General features: G+C 44.1%; 1 protein-coding gene across 2 annotated transcripts in view; it reads right to left on the bottom strand.

Annotated features, from left to right (window-relative positions):
* Positions 1–9,719, bottom strand: part of LRRC49 (leucine rich repeat containing 49) — a 96,106-nt gene extending 86,387 nt beyond the window's left edge. The window contains exons 1-5 of one of the 2 annotated variants that reach the window (XM_080930398.1): positions 9,461–9,719; positions 8,772–8,828; positions 6,672–6,759; positions 2,357–2,554; positions 1,926–2,028 (exon numbers count right to left, since the gene is read on the bottom strand). In XM_080930398.1, the coding sequence (XP_080786524.1) occupies positions 1,926–2,028; positions 2,357–2,554; positions 6,672–6,759; positions 8,772–8,828; positions 9,461–9,508 (494 nt within the window). In that variant the 5' untranslated portion in view covers positions 9,509–9,719. The remainder of the gene's footprint in view (positions 1–1,925; positions 2,029–2,356; positions 2,555–6,671; positions 6,760–8,771; positions 8,829–9,460) is intronic. The other variant, XM_080930399.1, reaches the window with a different exon arrangement.
* Between the last annotated feature and the right edge of the window lie 12,281 nt (positions 9,720–22,000).

The following is a 22,000-nucleotide window of genomic DNA, read 5'->3' on the forward strand; positions in this document are numbered from 1 at the left end:
ACCCTCGCTGCAGAAAGCTGGGTGCTGGGTTTGACTGTCCAACGGTAGCTTTAAAGCTGCAGAGCATTCATTCTTCTACAAGATGGGACAGAGTCATGACTCTGAGAATGTCTAATGGTATTTAAGAGCAAGCCTCCTCTCTACAAACAGCCAGACTGCTTCTGCTGTGCAGCAAAAAACATGGCCCACAGAGAACTCTGCCCGCCATAACAGGGCCTAGGAGCCTCTACCAAGACCATAAAATGGTCCTGCGGGATTCTGCATGGAGATCCAAAGGCTCTTCAAGAAAAATACAGCTCTGTCTGAGCATCAACAATGCCAGCATGATTCACATGGTGGAAGTTTTGAAGAGAATAAATCAGAATGCTGTGAACACAGGCAGAATATGGAAGTGATCAGAATTCTTTTCGTAGTAAAAAAAGAATGGTTATCAGGAACAGATAAGGGTATCAATGCTCATATGGGTGTGATGCTTTTAAAATGAACAGACCCTTAAAACTGGGCACAGCAGTGCGTGCCTTTAATCCCAGCATGTGGGAAGCAGAGGCAGGTGCATATCTGAGTTTGAGACAACTGTGATCCAGCCAAGCCAACAATAGCTAAGAACAAGATCCTATCTCAGAGACAGATGAGGTGGGCAGAGAGGGGCCTTGGGGAAGTTGGTTTAAGAAAAAAGAAAAGTAAAAACCATCCGGCAACACCATCAGTTTTGTACGGCTCATATTCAGGACTCACCTCATGCTTTATACGACATGCTTTGTGTAAACTGTCACTTAATGATTACAAATACACTAGTGGAGATTTGTATCTTTGCTCTCAGCAACACTTGAGTCCTGCCTTCCCTGCTCTGTCTGTCTGTCTCTCCCAATCCTGAAGTCAGTTGTCACTCACATGGGGAAGTCCTTTCACAAACTGCTCTGCCTTGACATAAAGTTACTTTTCTTTAATCCATGGACACCCCCCCCCCACGTCATCAAATGAGAAAAGAAGCAATGGGGTAACAACCTCCAGGAGGGCCCTGCCACACCTCTAAGACCTTGGCTTATGACCCCTGCCCATTACTGACACCTGCACAGGACCAGGATTTATCTGACTTCTGTTTCCTTCTTGGAGCTAATAGGCTTCCTTCCTGGTATTTCAGGTCTACTTTCACATGTGTGAGGGTCAAGAGTTTCTTCTTAGGGCTAGAATCTTCTCTTGAATACTCAGTCCCTGATCATGAATCCACACACTGAATGCAGAAACCACCACTGTTGCCCCACTGGCTGTCAAGCAAGGTTTCCCAAGGTGGCTCTTCACTGCTCACCCAGCTTTCTTCACTATACACACAACAGCTTATGGCATCTAATGTCAAACAACACAAGACTGGACTACTATTCTTGCCTGTGTTTTTAAAGACTGGAGGGGAAGTTCCTACATAGTCCTCCAAACATTAAAGCAGAAGGCGGTGTTAGAATGGGAATCTCAAACCCACCTACTTTCCAAGCAGCCCCATGTGTCAGCTGCACATGCTGTGGTCAGCTGTGCACAGCAGAGACTCTCTGTCTAACCCTCCACTCAATGAACCAGCACACAAAGGTCATCAAACCTTAGATATTCACCCCTTATACACCATTTTATCAAGAGCCCACTTTATTCTAGGCCCTGTTCTAGGTGCCTGAGAGATATATTTGAACAAAAATGACCGTTTATGAAACATATTCTAGGAGGCGACAGACAAGAAAAATAAGCCAATATTTAACATGCTAAGGGATGGTCAAAGTACTAAGGTGGGAAGTAAAGCAGAGAAGGGGGCATGTGAGGGTGGGAGGGACTGTGTCTGGGGAGAGGGTGACCATAGAAAGTCACCTTTGGGCCGACGACATCTGAAGGAAGCACACAGGACAAGCAGGTATTGTGAAAAGGAGAAAAGAAAATGTCCTCACCTTTCTAGGGTCAGCCTGTCTGAGTAAAGAGTTTTCTCCTCAGAAGAGCGCTGGAGAATAGGAAATGATGGCATGGAGGAGCTCACCAGATTAATGTGGTCACCTATGGAGAAGGACACACATCCCTTGATTAAGGCAAAGCTTAGCAGCTGTGGAACTAGAACCACTGTTTATTTAGAGTTCTCTGGAGCCTACAGATGCCTTTTCTAGGTATTTCCACAGCTTCTGTACTGGAAGCTGGTTGTTACTGTAGGGCTGTCTTCTCAACGCTAAGCTCTGTACTCTGCGGAATAGCTTTCCCTTGCCTGACAGGAAAGATCCAGAAGTACAGTAGCACTGTCTTTATGCCTTTACAGTTTTGACTCCTGACACTACATGCCAACTACATGCCAACTACATGTTATGCTCTATGATTGACAGCCCCTCATTACCGGATACATTGGGGCCAGCACTATGACAGCCCTGCCGGATTCTGGGCTTTGAAGGTGTCTGAATGGAAGAGTCTCCAAATGCTGACAAGGAGGTTGTGGCAGTTCTCAAGTCCAGCCCACAGAGCTCTGTCACGTTAGTTGTGGATGAGATGCATGATGACTTATTACGAGGCGAAGGACTTATTACTCTTCCATCTCCTTCAAAATATCAAAGAGTTTATCACAAAGCTACATAATACACGACTTTGCTATAGGATATACATAGAAAGCAGTTTGGGATAGCAGATGTAAACCTCACGTCCTCATTCTCTTCCTCCAATGTAGGCAGCTACTAGAGAAGGCTGCAAAGACTCCAAAGTGGGTGTCAATAAATCTAGGACACTGCCGTTTGGATCCAGAGAGACTGTGACACCCCATGAAGTCTACGGGCTGGTGTCAGGGTGTATCTGATAGTAAGGAGCTTGTCATCTTGGAGAAATGAGCAGGCTGGACCAATGTGCAAAACACAGAATGCAAAATGACAGTCAGTGCTGCAGAGACGGCTCGGTGGTTAAGAGCAATGGCTGCTCCTACGGAGGACCCAGGTTTCATAGCCAGTAACCTCATACGGCAGCTCACACCCATCCGTAACTCCATTTCTAGAGGATCCGACTCCCTCGTCTGGCCTCTACAGGCACTGAATGATCGTGGCACAGACACAAAACCAAGCAAACATTCACACACACATTTTTAGAATACCTATAACTACTCTTTTAAAAGAACAGTCTATTTGTGCTTAAGTGTGTCTAGTTACTGGCTGATAAAGAACAGCATGGGAGAGTTTAAGACGAGGCAGATCCTAAGACACATTCTGAAGAACCGGAAGAGTATAAAATGGTCTGGAAGCAATGAGAAGTTCCAAAAATGTCAACAGTGGAGTGCGTCTACCATCTTTTTCTCTGCATATAGTCCACTGAAAGCAGCAAGGGATAAGAAGTCTGACGGGAGCGACAGGCAGGATGACAGAGCCCGAGGCCACAGCATTCTGCTGCTTCAACTCCCCAGTGAGAGGGAGAACAAGCCTACAAGCTGGCTGGCCTTCAGGAGGTCACTAAAGACAGTAATAGCCTATAATCAAGTTACACTTGTTACATAGAGCAGTGTGTCAGCATCAGCCAGCCTTCTCAGGTCCACACGGCCAAGGCATCTCATTCTGTCCAGAAAACTATGGGTCTCAGATCTCACTTTCCTGAGGTAACAAGAAACATCAAGCTAATCATGACGCCCCGAGAGGTAAGCTTCTAGAGTCAACACTGTGTCCACAATAAACATCATGCCATAGGAGAACTTGCAGGCAGCATCCCCAAGCCACAGAAATCAGCATGATGATTTGAAGTCCAAAACCCAAAACAGCCCAAGGATTAGCTCCAGCATAAAGATTAGCTGCCAAGGTCAGTAGAAGATGACAAAAGAAAACTTGGGAGAACAAAGAATCTCATTTTGTCTCGTGAAATTCCATTAGGTTCTCTGAATTACTATTAAAACTTCAAGGCAATCCAATATATACCAGAGATCAAAACCATCCATGATTTGAAATGCAGAGAAAGATATCAAAGAATAAATTTCATTTACACTTTGTGAATAAAAGAATTCTATTGTACATGCTTCAGCTCCTCGGATATACAAATTTGTCAGTATTTTCAGCTGTTAAGTTTACCATTGATGCAATATTTGGGGACACACGGGAATCTTTGGATAGCCATGTGCCTAGGCGGGTGTGAGCACTCACATGGAGACTGCCTGGGGACATTCACAGAACTGTTGGTGCCAGTCTTCCATTGTGCTAGCACTGACATCCTCACCACAGCTGTAAGCTCCTGAGAGCTGGGTCTGGTTCCACATCTCAGCAGAACTTAGATGCAGGAGGCAACCAGTACATGAACTGCTTTTCAAGTTTAGGAGCTTAATTCAAAATCTATTTTGTGTTTTATTTCTATTAAGAAAAGAAAATCAGAAATTCCTTCACTTTAGTATAAGCAGTGCCTCAAAGTGCCCAGAGGCAAAATGATCCACAGCCAGTTAGCACTCGTATTGTAGACAGAGAGACTGCGGGTGGTTGTATGAGAGGGTGGTAGACAGACAGGCTGTGGATGGTTGTGTGAGACAGTAGTGGACAGACAAACAGACTGCAGGTGGTTGTGTGAGAGGGTGGTGGACAGAGAGACTGCAGAGCTAACACAGCGTTGCCTCCTCCCACCATGCAGATTTTACAGGATTGCTTCAGGGACTTAATGAGAGGCCAGTAGCATCACGGGGGCAGCCAGCTCTTACAAAGCCCCGTGCACACACTCATGCTCAGCAGCCCCCAGCAGGCCTGGAGGAAAGCTCGCATCCGGGCTTAGACGAACTAGTTCTGAAACAGCAGGTTCCTTTATTTTTACTGAGAGTGCCACTGGTCGCACTGTGCTGACAGATTGTGCGCATTGTCTGAAATGGGTAGAGGACTAAATATGTGGTCATAGTTGATCACACAGAGGCCAAACTTTGCCTGACAAGATTTAAATTTTTTAAAAAACTTTGTAGACCTAAAATTTCCCCCCAGTGTATGTGTTCTGAGTTGTAGAAAAATAGGTACAGAAGCCAAGGTAATAGCTACAGTAGGTCTGGCTTTCTTTTCATACCACTGCCCAGAACATGGAAGGGGTGTGCTGGGAATAATCAAGTCCACATTTGACATATCAAAGCAATGTCTTGTCACAGAGAATAATTTTAAATGGAATCTTTTAAATGAATGCCAATTCAATTTTTTTTTTTTTTTTTTTTGCTGAAATTTATTTTTATCTTGTGTTGTATGGGTCAAGGGTTTTACATACAAAACTCTGCCTCAAGGGTTCACTAAATCAATACATCCACACTTTTCCTCATCAGCAAATATCTAGTAATGTTCTATCACTTATCACACAAATACCAGTTAACAGCATTCCCTTACTCTGATTCTAGAGAAACTGTGAGAAAGTAAGTTCACAGCTGAGGGGAAATGAAGATGCTATCATGTAAAGATGTAAAAGTAATTCACGATGAAGACATAAACTAGCCTCTAGGGGAGAGTTTACATCTCGGCTCCCGCTGAGAACAATGGCGACAGCACAGGCACACTCTGGAAATGCATGCAGAGCCAAGTGCAAGGGGAGACAGATTTCCTGTACCACAGAACAGAGTTAAGCGGATATCAATTCCAGGAACAGATAGTCTTGGATGGAGGATGAAAGAAAGAGAAAAGAGCGGTAAGGTATATGAGTCCGAGAGGAGGGTTCAGAGATGCTCCACAAAAAAAAAAAAAAAAACCACAAAAACCAAACCAAACCAAATCACATACTAATCAATACTCAAACTATTCAATGCTGCCTCTGGTTCATACAGTAATGAAATGGAGAGCCAAGGAACCTCTGCTGACAAGTCTTCTTGTACAGACATCTAGACACAGCAAGCAAATCTACAGAACCAAAAGGCACGGATGGGGGTGAGGTGGGGGCGGAGGGAAGCAGGGGCTCCTAGAAGGTTGAGGAGGCAGAGCTATATCCAAGGACCCGGAACTGATCCTCACTAGTACACACAAGTAACGAGCTCAACTAGGAGTCGGATGTTCTGAAGGAGTCTTTGACTTTAAAACATCTTTCAGAAGTACAACCAAATCATATTACCTGGCATCTGCCCAACGGCAGTCCACACACTACATCACCACCGCACCTGTCACTCAGCTATGGCACTGTGAATCACATCCACAAATACCACCCCAAACCTACAAAATCCAAACCTACAAAGTCACAATGGGAAGAGAAAGATGCACTAAGAATCTGAGTCTTCATCAAACTCCCAAGTGAGTCACTCCAAGATTAAAGATTCTGATGATGCAATGCCTGTGTCTCTGTGACCATGTGACAGTTTCTTACTATTCCCAACTGTCCACTAGTTTCTTATTTTCAATATTTGTCTTCCCATAGCCTCTTATCTTACTAATTAGCCATTATTTTTATCCCTAATATATGATCAGAACATTCCTTTCCACCTACTTTCAAACTAAAATAAGGGAGGGTTGTTGTTTTTGGTTTGTTTGTTTATGCATTGGACACAATCCACTATGTGGTGTCTGTCTGTCTGTCTGTCTATGGTTATAGATCTATATTGCCAATTCTGATTCAAACAATTATCAAACCAATTCTGTAACCAACTGAACTATGTCATTTTGTAATTCAGGTTTCTTAGGTTCTAGTTTTACAACAATACTAAAGGAGACTGTTCAGACAAAGTGGATGTACCCTCTGCTAACTGATAGTACCTTGCCTACTCGAGTAGTTTCTCTCCAGGTCATGCTGTAACAGTCTACCAGGAAATGATGGTGTTTCTCTATTAAGCTTGAATTCAACCTGAAAAACAGTATTTAAGAAAATATATTGACAGGAAGAAATTAACAGTCAGAAATAAACTTTATTATAGAATAACAGATAAAATGTGCTTTTTAAAAAAGGATGACCCCAGAAGGGTCACATATATGATTCCATTTATACTACACACAGCTGAAAAGCTCATAGACAGAAAGCATATCTGTGGTTTCCAAGGACTAAGATAAGTGAGGAAGAGGGGCAGCTGCTTAATGAAGATGAGAGTGTATCTGGAATGATGGAAGAATGTTCTAGATCTAACCGAGGAGATGGTCTTGATATCTGTGGATGCCCCTGCGTTGTAAGCTTTAAAACGAGCCACAATGGAATTTGCATGTATAATTTTTCTAAACATACAATTAAAGTTAGTTACACAAGGTCAGATTAAAATACTCCAAACTCTCCACAAATATAATGGGCCACAAACACAATGGCTGAACGAATTATTTGCTCAATAAAAAAGAAATGCAAAAATAAAAGCTAAGTGGAACTCATAATTTTTTTAAATCCTTCACATGTCAAATTGTAGTATAATAAAATTACATATTAACTCTTTTGAATAATTTTTTGTGGCAGAACTTAAAAGCCCAAACCAGAATGGCCTCTTATGATTAGCCATTAAAACCTTAAAAACCCATTTCAAAGATGTACGAGGCTTCTCACCCACCCTATCCCAGCAGCATTTATATCATCATGAACACAAGTTTACACACACGGAAGAAGATGCTACAAAAAGAATGTTGAAAGCCACAGCATTCCTAAAAGCCACAGAAGGGCAGAAAAGGACCCACCTGGTGAAGGCAGGTGGGAAAGTTTTGCATGCAATCCCTTATGCCTGATACTAATAAAAAATACAGTCGCCATTAATCCAGCTGTTACTGGAGATGATCAAATGGCGAGGCCCATTATATTTGTGGAGAGTTTGGAGTATTTTAATCTGATCTTGTGTAACTAACTTTAATTACATTCACACAGGAAGTGTTGGCTATTTCCACATCCGAATGTAACTGATCAGCTGCAGCCTCTTAATTAGTGGCCCCTTCCATTCAAACCTCCTCCAGCCTGCGTTTCGTCTCTTCCTGCTGCTGTCTGTAAACTCTGGCCTTTATACTACAGAGTCCTTCCAGGGACATCCACTCCACAACGTTTTAGGGAACAAGTGAACTGTGATGATTGAGAAGGTGCACGTTACTAAAAGGAAGAAATGTGTTGTGTACAGTTTGCACAGGGAGGGGGTGGGCCTGCCTGAGTGCTGAGGTGAGGCAGGAGAGAAAGAAAGAAAAAAATTCGTCTCAAAAACCAAATGGAATGCCAGACTTGGGAAATTGCCAGGCTATTACAAGTAAATGGTCTAGGTGTCGAAAGAGGGCTCAGTGGTTAAGACCACTGCTGGTCTTCCACGGGACCTGAGTTGGCTCCTAGTACCCAGGACAGGTGTCTCAAAACTGCCTGTAACACCATGTCCAGGAGGTCTGACACCTTCCTCTGGCCTCCCTAGAGACACAGAGACAGACATACAAACACACCCACGCACACAAATAGGTAAGAATCTAACAATATCTTATGAAAACATGGTAACAACATTTCCACTACCCAGCTAGTTTTATTCCAAATGGGCCATAAAGTGAAATCCTCCTAAAATGTCACATTTTATCTTTCTGGAGATGCCACCATTATAATGACTCCATCATTTTACCTGTGTCTAAGAAATAAAAGCATTTCTCAATTATGTCACACAGCCACTTTAAAGAAATCCCTTCAACAGAAATGTTTAAATGGGAAGGGAGGGGCTCTTGTAATGGAATGACCCAAATTGATACAAGACCGATCCTTTGGCTTTCTGAAAGTAGGCAGAAGATAAAGTCGGCTTTACATTGAAGACCAAAATGGATACACTTAACCCCCAAGTCAGAATCTATTTGTAAAACATGCAATTCTTTGTATAGAGTATCTGACAGCTTATCTTCAACTTAAATGCAAATCTTCTTCAATCTTACTTTGTTTTTGTCAGAAAGTGATGACGTTTGAATAACCAGATGAAGTCCACAGTTCACCTGAAATGTAAAAGTTGAATTATAAAATGTATCCTTAATACACACAGACCATAGTATGAAGACATTAGAAAAATCGGAACACAGTCAAATATTCCATCTTGATTTGCTTTTCTGGCAAATAACCATTTTCTGAAGATTTGTGAAATCATGTCCAAAAATCAAATGCTTTCATTGATTTATTTTTCAAAATGTCGGAGGCACCAATTTCACCTACCTTGTACCTCAGGCTGTGGAGCCCTGACATTTTCTCTTGCCAGTCAGCACCTCAGTGTTTGAATAAAGGAGGTGGGAGTGTCTAAGAACAGGTTCCTTTCTCGATTGAAAAAAAAAAAAAAAAAAGAAAGAAAGAAAGAGGGGCTGGGGGTAACTAAAGGAATCCCATTGTTTGCCTAGCAAACCAGCTCCACCTTCTGGGGAGCTCAGATCCTTGGCAAGATTTTAAACACCCATCATACAATACTCAAAAACTCTCAGAGTGCTTTGGACTAGCCCAGGAAACCCTTAGCCTCAATGAAACAAAAGCTTGAGTAGCCCCGGTCCCAGTAATGCAGCCCATCACCTAGGACAAAGACGCCAGTCAAGAGAGAACAAGACTATTGGAAAGGAAGAAAAACCAGGAAGGCCCAACTCACGTTGTTTGCAGCCCGGCCAGAAACGGAGCGGTATTTCCCGGGAATCATGGCAGGAGACAGTCCAGGATGTTCGATCCTCCTTCGAGGTAACGCTACAGCTAAGATTCAGAGACCAAAAGGGGTCATCTCCCAGGCAACCTGTTCAGGGGTTACCATAGAAACCACCATTTCCGGTCTGGTCCTCGCCCCAGATACGTGGGCCGTCCGGGTGGCTAGCTTCGGGAGTATCTTTGGGACCCGATGCGTCAGCACTTCCTTGTTCTGGCTCTTTTCGGGCCGCGTGAAAACAGCGGGAGGATCCGGAGGAGGATAAGATGGGGAAGAGGGTGGACACCTCGGTGCCTATGGCAACCCTGACTTCCGGTCCTTTCCTCTTTAGCACCCGCCTCAACTCTGCCCGCGGGAAGTTTGATTCCCCCTGCCTGCGGCTGCCTGTTTTCTTGGGGAAAAAATCGCAGGGAAGAGCTGGAGGAAGAAGATACCCAGAACCTTCCCGTTTAGTTCGGCGCTTCCACTGAGCCGAGGCAAGGAAGGAGAAAGCCCGACCTGGAGACAATGAAGGAGAAGCCAGCTTTGCTGAGGCCACGGCGGGCAGAGGGACGGAATGCGCCTGACATTGGAGTCCCTGCTGACAGCTCCAAGACTGCTGACATGTCAAAAAATGGCTAAGGACGAAAGCTGAGAAGCTACTACTGAAGACAAATCTTGCTAATAATCTCTTCCCTTGCCTAAGCTTCTTTTGACTGATGCTAGCTGCCTTCGAGTTCTTGTTCCTGATGAGCTGAACTTCCTCACTGCGTACCTTTCTACGTCCAATAAACACTGATTACCACTACTTGCTCTCTTAAAGACTTCCAAGCCCTCTTTGACAATCAAGCTTCTGCCCTATTACCATTATGTAAATTAAACAATGGCTCCATGACTATGCAGAAGAAATGTTTAGTTCTAAATCTGAGAAAAGTTTGCCAAGAAGTCAGGTAGTCTGTAACTAACATTTTTGGCTTTGAATTGTGAGACATGTATAGAATGACAGGGCTGAAAGCAACCTTATTTCTCAACTAGTCCAAACCCATCTGTTTTACATGAGGAGACTCATCCAATAGTTAACTTCTTCAAGGGCCTGGAATTCTTATTATAGCTCCAATCAACAGAACAATATTTTTTTCTGTAATACTGACCTGCTTCCCATATCTGGGTCTTATTTCTTTAGTCTTATTCTATAAAATTTTTGGATCAAAATTATGAACACAACTTACACATCCTTGTATGATTTTTGTCCTTTCCCTGTCTGTTTAATACCTCTGTCCTAGAGGTCTCACACATGTAATGTTGACCTTAGATTTTGGTGCCCCTATATTTTTTTCTTTTGAGACTGCTCACCTATTCCAGGCACTAACCAGAGCTATTCCTTTCCCATTTTCTGGCACCATCAAAGTCTTACCCACCCCCCCTTTTTTTAAATCAATCAACTCAAATATAGTTTCTTCTGATCCCTGACTTACGTGTTATCTTTTTTAAAAAGATGTACCTTTATGTGTGGGGGTGAGTTTGTGGGTGTTAGCTAAGACACAAAATCATGGTGGTTACAAGAATGGACTTGGTGCCCAACTCCTGGGTTTCGGTTATGGTTCTGCCAATAATGAAACATGTTTCCTTACCTTCCTGTGCCCAGGTTCCTCCTAATGTAAAGATGGTATCGCATCTCCGCCATAGCCTTTCGAGAGCTGTAGAGTGTTAACTACTTGGAGTAATGTCTGACGCACAACACTTACCATCTTAAGCATTGGTGGTAATCACACTCAACCCTTGGCCCATATATTTTGCTTCTGAAGCCTGTGTTCAGCCTGTCCTCTCTTCCCTAACTCGTTTTCAGACAATGTTTGAATGCTAAAAGCCTAGAAGCTCAGAGACACAGATATGGTGCTGAGCTGAAGCATGGGGGAAGAGCTGGGCAGCCAGGTCAGCAGTGTGGAGCTGCGTGAGAATGCGGGAGTCAGTCCCTGCTTGTTGCAGCTGAAGGTTAGGGCGGTTGTCTCTCTGATATACTTGTTGACTGCAGTGCTCTGAGCAAGCCAACTGTGATGGCTCCTCTGTCTGCCAGTTTGACTAGATCTATAATCAACTAAAATGGTTGCCATTAGGATCTCCTTTGAGAAATGTCCTTGGTCAGATCATTTGAAGCAGTAAGAGCTCACCCTCATCGCGAGTAGCACCTACTGATGGCAGCCCAGGTGAAAAGAGATGGAAAATAGAAACATTGCTTTCTGCCTGCTTACCTGTCTTCCTAAGGAGTCTATCTGTCTTACTGAATTTCCTATCCAATAACAGCAAGCTTCTTTGGGCTTCCAACACGGTCTGAAGACAAGCAGCTCTCCAGGAATACCCCTGGCCTTAAGTGCCAGATCGGGACTGCAGAGACATCCAGCCTTGCAGACTGAGAATCTAGCAGATTCTTAGCCTCTCTGAGATGTGATATGACCATTGTCGAGCTACCCAAACCACATCCTATAATCCAATCTAATAAATCACTTTTTGGCACATACTGAGTATCAGTCTGTCCCTTATAGAACCCTGACTAATACAACAGCCTTCCTGTTGCTGGAATGCCCAGGCTTCCATCTTCATAAACAGTTCAGTAATGACACTAGCAACTCTTAAGTCCTGTTTAGTGGATCTCTCTAGAGTAATTGGATCAACCCCTAATGGCCCTGTTAGCTCCCTATGGGAAGGAGCAGCTAGTCACTGACTACTGTGTTTTCTTGATATGGTCTATCAGATGCTCAGGTAATACCTGTTACTGATAGAGATGCTTGGCATCTTTAAAGCTCTAGACAGTCTAGATCTTTCTAATGCTTTCTAAAGGAAACCCTGTCAATCGCAGACCCATTCCTTTTGTGTATACATCCGTTATTTTCATTTTCCAGCTCCCCTGAAAGGGCCAGAGACGAGAGAAATTTGAAAAACCATCCTGTCAGAATGATTCGTTTTGTCTATGAGAAAATTCAGTGAGGTGGTTTCCAACACTTACAGAGATGTTTAGTGGCCGGCAACATAAGAATTCCCCCCTAGCTCATAGACTTAAAAAAATTTTATGTACAGTTAGATGTCTCAGCCATTAAAGGCACTCATCACCAAGTTGGATGATCTGAGTTCAATCCCCCAGGACCCACAAGGAGGAAGGAGATTACTGGCCCCTCAAGTTGTCCTCTGACCTCCACATTCACATTATGCCATACATGTGTAGGTACACATACCAAAAAAGGTAATAACTTAAATTTTAAATGTTTAACTGTTTCAGGTAACTATCGTAGATCTTCTACCTGCCCTTTGTTTCCTCCAGGTGATGTTCTCATAATTCTCTTAATGTGGTGGTTTGAATATGCTTGGCCCAGGGAGTGCCACTATAGGAAAGTATGGCTTTGTTGGAGTAGGTGTGGCCTTGTTAGAGGAAATGTGTCACTGTGGGGTTGGGCTTGGAGACCCTCCTGCTAGCCCCCTTCTGTCTGCTTTTGGACCAAGATGTAGAACTTTTAGGTCCTCCAGCCCCACGTCTGCCTGGATGCTGCCATGCTCCCACCTTTATGATAATGGACTGAACCTCTAAACCTGTAAGCCAGCATCAATTAAATGTTGTTCTTTGTAAGAGATGCCTTGGTCATGTTGTGTCTTCACAGCAATGGAAGCCCTAACTAAGACAGTCTCCAAGCCTACCTCTACAGTGACACACCTCCTCCAACAAGGCCACACCTCCCCCAACAAGGCCACACCTCCCCCAACAAGGCCACACCTCCTAATAGTGCCACTCCCTAGACTAAGCCTATCCAATTACTACTTTCTTTTCCCCTTATCTTAGCCCTCATCTTCCTATTCTTCTACCATGAAACCTTTGGTTAGTAATTTTAATGTATATGGTATTTTACTTCAGTGATGCAACAGTAGACTATAATTGTGAAATCTAATTGAGCCTATGAGGGAGGGGCCTGGAAAAATGACTCAGCAGATGCAAGTTCTTGCTGTTCTTGCAGAGACCCCAAGTTCGGTTCCTTGGACCCAAGTCCAACAGCTGGCGAATGCCTGAAACTCCACTTCTGGCCCCCACCAGCATCCGAGCATACAGAAAGCAGGCACATTTCCATACACCCAAATAAAATAAATAAAAATATTTTTAATTGAGTTCATTGCAGATGCTAATTTATATCCAACTCAATAAGACATTTTTAGCCTGAATGTTTTCTCTTGTGAGTTTTGGAATCGCTTCAAGAAGAAAAAATGTCCCCAATTCTCTTCATGTTCTACCATTTTAGACCCAAATCACTGTCCCTGGTGGGCAACAGCTGTCTTAGATCTGCTTGATTAGCCTCTCTGGTTTAAATTTCCTCTTTTATTAAAAAATGCCAGTAATTTTCTCCTTCTTGACACACTTCCTTTTAGGACATGTAAACGTTTGGAAAGCCTAAATTACATCACTATTTTATCTCCAACACCATTCCAGGCTTCCAGATCATGATTTCAGATTACCCAAACTGCATGTCTTGGGGAGTTGTTTCCAAATACCCATCTCTTAGGCTCAAACCCATCATGAACTCTTTCATTCATTCAATAAACTGAGAATAAAACAGAAACCTGGTTTTAAAAAAAAATCACTCCTTACCCTCAAAGATCTTCCGACATACTGAAAGTATAAAGATGAATTTCCAGCATTTTCTAGTTAAACTTTGATTGCCGGTAGGAAAGAACCGCAATCCGGGCCTGATGACCCATCCGGTGTATTCCTGACTGTCTGTGGTGAGCGGCAACACAACCTGGGACCAAGGAAGTATCATGTGACCCCAAAGGGTCACAAATAACTGGCCAGCAGCTGTAGCTCATCACGGGGATTTCTACAAATGCTAGACTTCGGTTGGGCAGCAGCCCCTCACAATTCCATTTGCCCGTGACTCATCCGTTCCAGGCTCCGGGTCCATAACTCAATAGGGAGGCCAGGCTCCAGTCTTTCATTCCGCTTTGGTCTTTGCTGTTGGGATCATCTTAGCCTGGCACAGGAAAATAATTCTGCTTTGACATCTTCCAAATTTGAAAGTATCTGTCTCCTGGACTTTGTACCAAACTGAAGGAAGTAACCAAGCCAAACCTCCCAGTCTCTGAAGCTGGGTGTGAGAAATAGAAATGTCTGAGGAAGGGTGGGGCATCGAAAAGGAGATTCTCCGGTCACTGTGTTTGTTGTGATTTTTTTTTTTGTTTTGTTTTTGCTAAAGTTCATTTCTGCCATTTTAGTTGTATTTTCTTGTTAACAAAAGAAGTAATGCACATAGAGGAATAAGAAAAGAATCAAGGTTATAGGAATGGACCTGTTACTTTGATAATGACAAGGAAGAGAAATCCATTCGAATCCGCTCAAGACCGGAAGACTAAAGGAGCAGGGCTACAGTGATTTCATGTGGCTCTCCCTATCTTGCTTTGTCTGGAAGACTGGAGAGCCCTTTGTGCGAGCGGTAAGCCATGTGTTTGCTACATTGTTACTGAGCCTGCATTGTCCTGATCTTATGAAGTAGCTTCCTCTACTGGTCCTCACTAGGTCTACATATCTATATGTATACATTCCCAATAGCTGCCAATTACACTTGTGAGTTTACCACTCCAAATTTACAAGAGCCACCGATGAATTCAACTTAGGTCAGATGCTTGCACACTGGCTAATCACCTACCCATGGGGGGATGAGATCCCTTGAGAGGCAGCCTCTTTGTGGAGGCAAGATAGAAGGATGGCCATTATGGGTGAAAGAGATTATTTCAGGAGATTGGGGATGGAAGAGATGGTTCGTACTTAGAGTACAGATGAGATTTTGTCTAGAAACCATTAAGCTCATCTCAGAGTGCTGATATTGTATGGTAGCAAGGGCAAGGGATGTAGCTGTTCTACTATACAGGCAAGTCTGTGTGTGCATCTGTGTGCATGTGCACACATGCCCACAAAGGCTAGAAAACAACCTCCGGTGTTGTTTCTCAGGTGCCATATGCCTTTTGCTGTTTGAGGTCGGTCTCTCATTGGCCTGGACCTTGCCAAGCAAAGTAGACTAGTGGGTAGTGAGACCTGTGGATCCCCTGTTCCTATCTCTCCAGCACTGGCATTGCAAACACACACACCTTGCATTTTAAGACTTTTTAATTATGTATTATGTGTGGTGGGGGTGAATTGTGCACATGCCTGCATTTACCTAGGGATACCAGAAGGGGGTGCCAGAACCCTGAGAATTGGAGTTACAGGACTGTAAACCAAACCACATCCATTTCCCTGCTGGGAAACATACTCAGAGCCCTTAGGAGAGCAATTGGAACCTTTAACAGCACAACCATCCTTCTGGTCCCATACCTGGTGTGTTTTCATGGGTTCTGGGGATTGGCCTCAAACCCTCCACTTTGAAAGGCAAGTACTTTGGTGGCTGGGCCATCTGCCTAGCCTGTACTGGGTTCTTCACTGAGCAAAACACACAGGCTTTTTATCTTGTCATTACAATCTTTCTATAGGTCCTTTGACAGTGACATAATACTCTACTATAGGAGATTATTGTAATTAATAAACTGTTGTTTGTGCACATGATTTCCATATATATGTCTATATATATGTTTCATATGTGTCTAGCATCTTATACATAGCCACCTTTGTGCTTTAAGGAATAGCGTGATTCTATGTGTTGGTGTATTTTTTTTTTTTTTTTTTTGGTCTACTTTTTTGGGTTCTTATATCTCTCACCCATCCAATCTTTACTCCATCCTAATCCCTTCCTACCCCCCCCACACACACACACACACACTAAGACGGAAACAAAGGTTAGAAGGGAAAGGGGACTTAGACCTCCTTAGGCTACTTCCTGATGATTGGGGCATAGAGTCCAATCTTTAATGTCAGGATATCTCCAACTTCTTCAAACCCCACCACCACAACCAAGGACAACAACTTCTGCCATCTTTTCCTTCTCCTCCCCCTCCTCCTCCTCTCCCTCCTCCTCCTCCTCCTCCTCATCTTCCTCTTCTTCTTCATCTTTGTCTTCTTCAGAGCCTCTCCTCTCTTGAGGCTCTGGTATTTCTACTCTCTCCAGTGTCCCCAGAATTAAACCATCTGCAGCTGGCAGAAATCACGCCCCTCCTAGAGCACGAGGCAAATCATAGTTACGGGCTGTGGACGGTCTGAAGCGGCCCCATACCCCATACCTGGGATTAAAACAAAGACATAGTCACATAACTGGGTGTTTCAAAGAAACCAAAGCTCTCACGCGGCAGTATAAAGGCAATGGGCTTGTCTTTAGATCAGGGGTTTTCAACCTGCTGCTGTGACACTTTAGTGTACTTCCTCATGTGGGGACCTCAACCATAAAACTGCCTTTGTGGCTACTTCAACACGGTATAAATTATAATACAAACATTCATGTTTTTGATGGTCTTAGGCAACCCCTGAGGAAGGGTCATTCCATTCCCAAAGGGGGGTCATGACCCACAGGCTGAGAACTGCTATGCTAGCAGGTGTGAGTTTTTAGCCTTGATGGCTTCCTTCTAGTTTTACAAATCGACATACCATCATGACTTGTTGCCCTGCCTATCTTTTCTTTCTGATTATTTCCTTAGATATTCCTAAAATTGGAATTTATTAGATGGTGCCGATACTTACTGTCTTCTTTTTTCCTGCTAAGTTGGTACCAAAATGTACTTCCATCTGTACTGATTAAGTGGGGTCAGTGTAATTCCCATTTGAGATTACGAATTTCCAAATGAAATACCCATTTAACAAAGCAAAGCATGGGGCCACACACAAGGGGAGGTTTCACCAGTCTGAGTCCTCTCTTTAGTTGAACAAAGTTTAAAGTGGTTCTGCAAATGAGGTCCCCAGACCAGAAACATTAGCATCACCTTGGATCTCATTAGAAAAGCAGATTCATCAAGCTGTTCTCGGACTTACTGAAACCAAGAATGAGAGGTCTCTCTCTCTCTCTCTCTCTCTCTCTCTCTCTCTCTCTCTCTCTCTCTCTCTCTCTCTTTCTCACTCACTCCCTCTCCCATCCCTCCCTCTTCCCCCTCTGTGTGTGTGTGTGTATGTATGTGTGTGTACGCGCACACACAAACGCACGTGTCAGAAGTTAACCTCAGGTATCTTTCCTGTTTTGTGAGACAGTCTCTCAGTTTTGCCTGGAGCTTGCTGACTCAGGCTGGTGGAGCAGGGACCTTGTCTGACTCAGTCTCCCCAATACTGCTATTACCAACATTGGCCTCAAGCCAGACTTCATTTAGGTGCTGGGGATCAAACTCAGGTCCTTATACTTGCAGGACGAGAACTTTGCCGACTGAGCCATCTTTCCAGGGACGGGATTTCAGTTTTAAGAAGCCTCCTGGATTATGTTCAAGTTTGAGAAGAACCTTGCCAAGCCCTCAGAAGTGTTTGCCACGTGCCTTAAAATATCTAAATTCTGTTTTCTGGCCCCTGACCATTTATAAGGGGTGGTGTGCTGGAATATAGCCCTGGGTGAGTCCCCAATGCGTATGCGACCAAACCCATGTGATAATGACTCGTGACGCTGTTGCCTCTTAAGGTCAGGGTGAAAATGTCTCATCATTGAGCCCAAATGTGACACTGGCAGGAAATTTTCAGCTAAGTTACACCAGATGTTTTTCATGGTTATGCAAGAATGCAGAACACAACATGTTTTTCTTACTGGATAAAAACACACTGTAAGTTTTCTTTAGCAGAGTGGCTAGGGCTCACAAAATGGAGCCGTCTGACCACTCTTCAGACTGGTCCCACCCCTCCCTCCGAGGGCAAAGGACAACCAAGCCACAGACAAGGAAGAACATGGTGCTCCGGGTCCGCAGCTGGGACCATCAGCTGCACCATCTGGGCTGTATAAGTCAGAGACAGTGTGAGGAACGAAGGGCACACTGCCTCTTCTTCAGGCTGCTGTGTTCAGAATGGCTCCAGAAGGCGTGCCCACTTCTGGTCTCAAAATAATGCAGACGGTAGCTGCAGTGAGGGGAATGATTTCCAGTTCTTTTCAAAGAGCATAGCAGGCACCATGGTCTCCTTCACATGGATTGGATAATGTCCCCCACTTCAGAGAAGTTTCACGCCTTTGTGTCATGGCTTCTTTAGAAGGACAGTCCACAGTGTTGTTGGGCAGGTGATGGCTGAATGTTGGCCAAAGTGATTATAAATCTATGCTGTGCCAATTCCAGCCACACAAGCTTTAGCAAGAACAATGGGTCATGCTAATTGGATTAAGAAGAGCCTAGATCAGGGGTTCTCAATCTGTGGGTCCTGACCCCTCTGGGGTTGAATGATCCATTCATAGGGGTCACACATCAGAAATCCCGCAAATCAGTCACTTATAACAGTAGTTACTCTTTTGGGTCTGTCTTTTATGGGTTTTCTGGCCTTTCCACTGACTCTTCTCACCTTATAATGTTAGAATCTGTTCTGATTAACTTTGACCATCGACTTGATACAACCTAGAATTGTTATTTACAAAGAGAATTTCAGTTGAAGAATTGCCTAGATCAGATTGGCCTGTAGACAACTCTAGAGGTGGGGGTCCTTGTTCATTAACTTATGTAGAAACAATCTAGCCTGGTGTGGGAGGCACCATTCCTTATGCCCACTGTGGGAAGTACCATTCCTTAAGTCCTGGGATGTGTATGGAAGCTACTTGAACAGGAGCCAGCCAGCAAGTAACATCTTCCATCACTCCTGATGTACTTCTTCAGCTTTGAAGTGAGTTCCTCGGTCAGAGGCACTGCTCTGCGCAAAACAAGTATGCTTGCTCTCAGTGATTTTGCATTCAGTTCCTGCCTTGACTTCACTCAATGATAGGCTGCAACCTGGTGTTGTTAACTGAGACACTCTTTCGTCTCCTGGGTTGCTTTTAGTCAGGGTATTTGTCATAGCACCAGGAAGAAAACTAAAATACCATGTAAGCCTCTAAGCACTACCCAGGGATCTGTGGCCCATCCCCTTCATAAGTGCTCAAGTTTAACCCTTGCTCTACTGGTCCCTCCCTCTCTGCGGGACAAACAGCCTGACTGCTGAGCGTCTCCGATATTTCATTGGGCACAGCTGTGTCCACAGGCACCACAGCTAATGAGGAGCCCAAGAGATGCCAAAGCTGATATTGTTCTGTGCACGAGCTGAGAGTGCTCCTCCATGTGTAAATTCAACCACTGGGGTCCCAGTCATATGCTTTCTGCTGAGTAAGTCTGTAAAGGCCATAAAGAAACAACGCTTTCTATCCTGGTGTAGCCTCCTCGGTTCACAGACGGATGCAGATCTATAACCACTGGTTGTAAACAACGGGGGCTGGGTCTGGACACCCCCCAGCACACAAGCACGTGTCAGACACTGACCTGAGCCGCAATCATTCATCCTGTCTGACAGTGGAGGCTTTGTTAGTGGTTCAGGCTTGTGGTGCCTGGCTCGCACAGCCCCGGGATGAATAGTCAGTGTCTCCTGTGATTTTCAGAATCTGCTTACCAGTTCCTGGAGATGCCAGATTCATTCAGAACTTAGCAGAGGTCATGTTTGGATTCCTCCTGGGACTTGCAATTTGGGGTTGTTTCTACTGCACCAGAATACTTGAAGACTTTATTACTATTATTTAATTACATTTTTTTAAAAAAATTCTCTCTCTCTCTCTCTCTCTCTCTCTCTCACACACACACACAAACACACACACACACACACACACACACACACAGCAGGTCTGTAAGTCAGAGGATAGCTCATGGGAGTTGGTCCTCTTTATCTACCACTGAGGTCTCAGGGATTTGGCCCAGATCTTCCTTCAGGCTTGGAAGCTGGCGTCTCTCCCTGCTGAGCCATCTCATCAGCCTGGGGATTGGACTTTATTTTCTCCTGTAACTTTTCAAAGGTGACATAATATATGGGGAAATTCATTCTGGAATTTCCCAGTGTCTCGGTGAACTCCATGACGACCTTGGGCTTGCACTAATTCTGGCTAGTTGCATCTTGAAGTATGGAGTATCAATAACTAAACCCTGGTGTGGAGAACATTTGAACAGAAAAGCCCTGGCACAGATGTTCCTACTTAGCCTGTATGCAGAGCCAGCCAGATGCTTGGTGCTTGTAGCTCACCCCGACTTTAGCCGAGAGAATGCAAAGTATTTTAACCCTCCCAGGGGATCCTAATGTCCAGTCAAAGCCAAGAATCCTGGACTTAAGCACGCTCATCCTAACCAAGGTAGCACATTGGCTATTGTATGTTGTTCTAGGACTTGGTGGGCCAGACATGAGATCTCCTTTCTGATCAAAACAGGCAGGTGTTCCTCTTGATGTATGTGGCCCAGGTTTCCACACCCTCTTCAGGTTTTCCCTTGGTGAAAAGGTGAATTCCTCTGCCTAGGTGTTCATTCCACACCCTACAGAATCCATTTCCTTCTAATATGTCACACGCCCCACTGGCTTGATCAACGTAGTCCTTGGCAAAGCAAAAACTGCAGGTGTAGTTTGGATACGTGCGCTGATGTATGTACTAGAACAGTACAACGATTTGCTTGCCGGTTGCTTTTCTCGGGGCTTTGGACAAAATACCCAACGGCACCACTTGATGAGAAAGAACTTACCTTGGTTCACGGTTGGAAAGGACATAGTCTGTCTTGCTGACAAGGCAAGGCTGAGTTCATGAGTCAATGCCAGGGCGGCCACTGACAAGGTCGTCAAGAGACACAGGGGCTTCCCGGGACCCTTGATGCCCCTTATCTCCAGAAACCCACTTCCTCCAGTTAGGCTCCCCCTCAAAAATATCCCACAACCTTCCTTCCCAAGCAGTGCAAACACCGGAGAATAAAGTGTTTAAACACTTGATCATATGGGGACATCTTATGTGCAAACCATAACACACACACCAAGGAAACACATGTTCTAGTAGCAATATGGTATTTTTATTCTTACATTCAGCAGAGGAGGTTATACTCTCGACATGGGACATGTGCAGGTCAGAAGGCAATTTGCATGGTCAGCTCTCTCCTTCCCACTTGTAGGTTCTGGGAAGCCTAACCCAGGTTGTCGTCAGGATTGACAGCAAACACCCTTAGCCACCAAGCCATTTCACTGGACCTAGTGTGTTATTTTTTTAAATGCTAGGACCCAAACTTAGGACAATGTTACTTTTGGGGAGAATTCCTCAAACTTAAGAGAGAGAATGGGTGATGATGGCCTAAGGCCTTCCAGAGGCTTGGCCATCTCTACCATTTGCAACAAGAACTGGAACTCCACTGATTATATTGATGATGCAATTATTATAAAGGAGTTAGATGGGGAAATAAAAAAATCTACTCTCCCATGAACGCACAATTGCCTGTCCTAGCAGAAGAACCAAGTTATTCCTTTTGGAATCTTGCATTATTCTGAACACATACTTTCCATACTTTGGACATACACTGAGTAGTTATATTGCTAAGTTTCTTAAATTCTGATTCCGAACATTGGAAAACCAGTATCTAATTTATTAATCAGCTATTATATCCTGGGGCCCAAGCTAGGTG

The sequence above is a fragment of the Micromys minutus genome, assembly GCF_963924665.1.
Source record: "Micromys minutus genome assembly, chromosome: 16".
Lineage (NCBI taxonomy): Eukaryota > Metazoa > Chordata > Mammalia > Rodentia > Muridae > Micromys > Micromys minutus.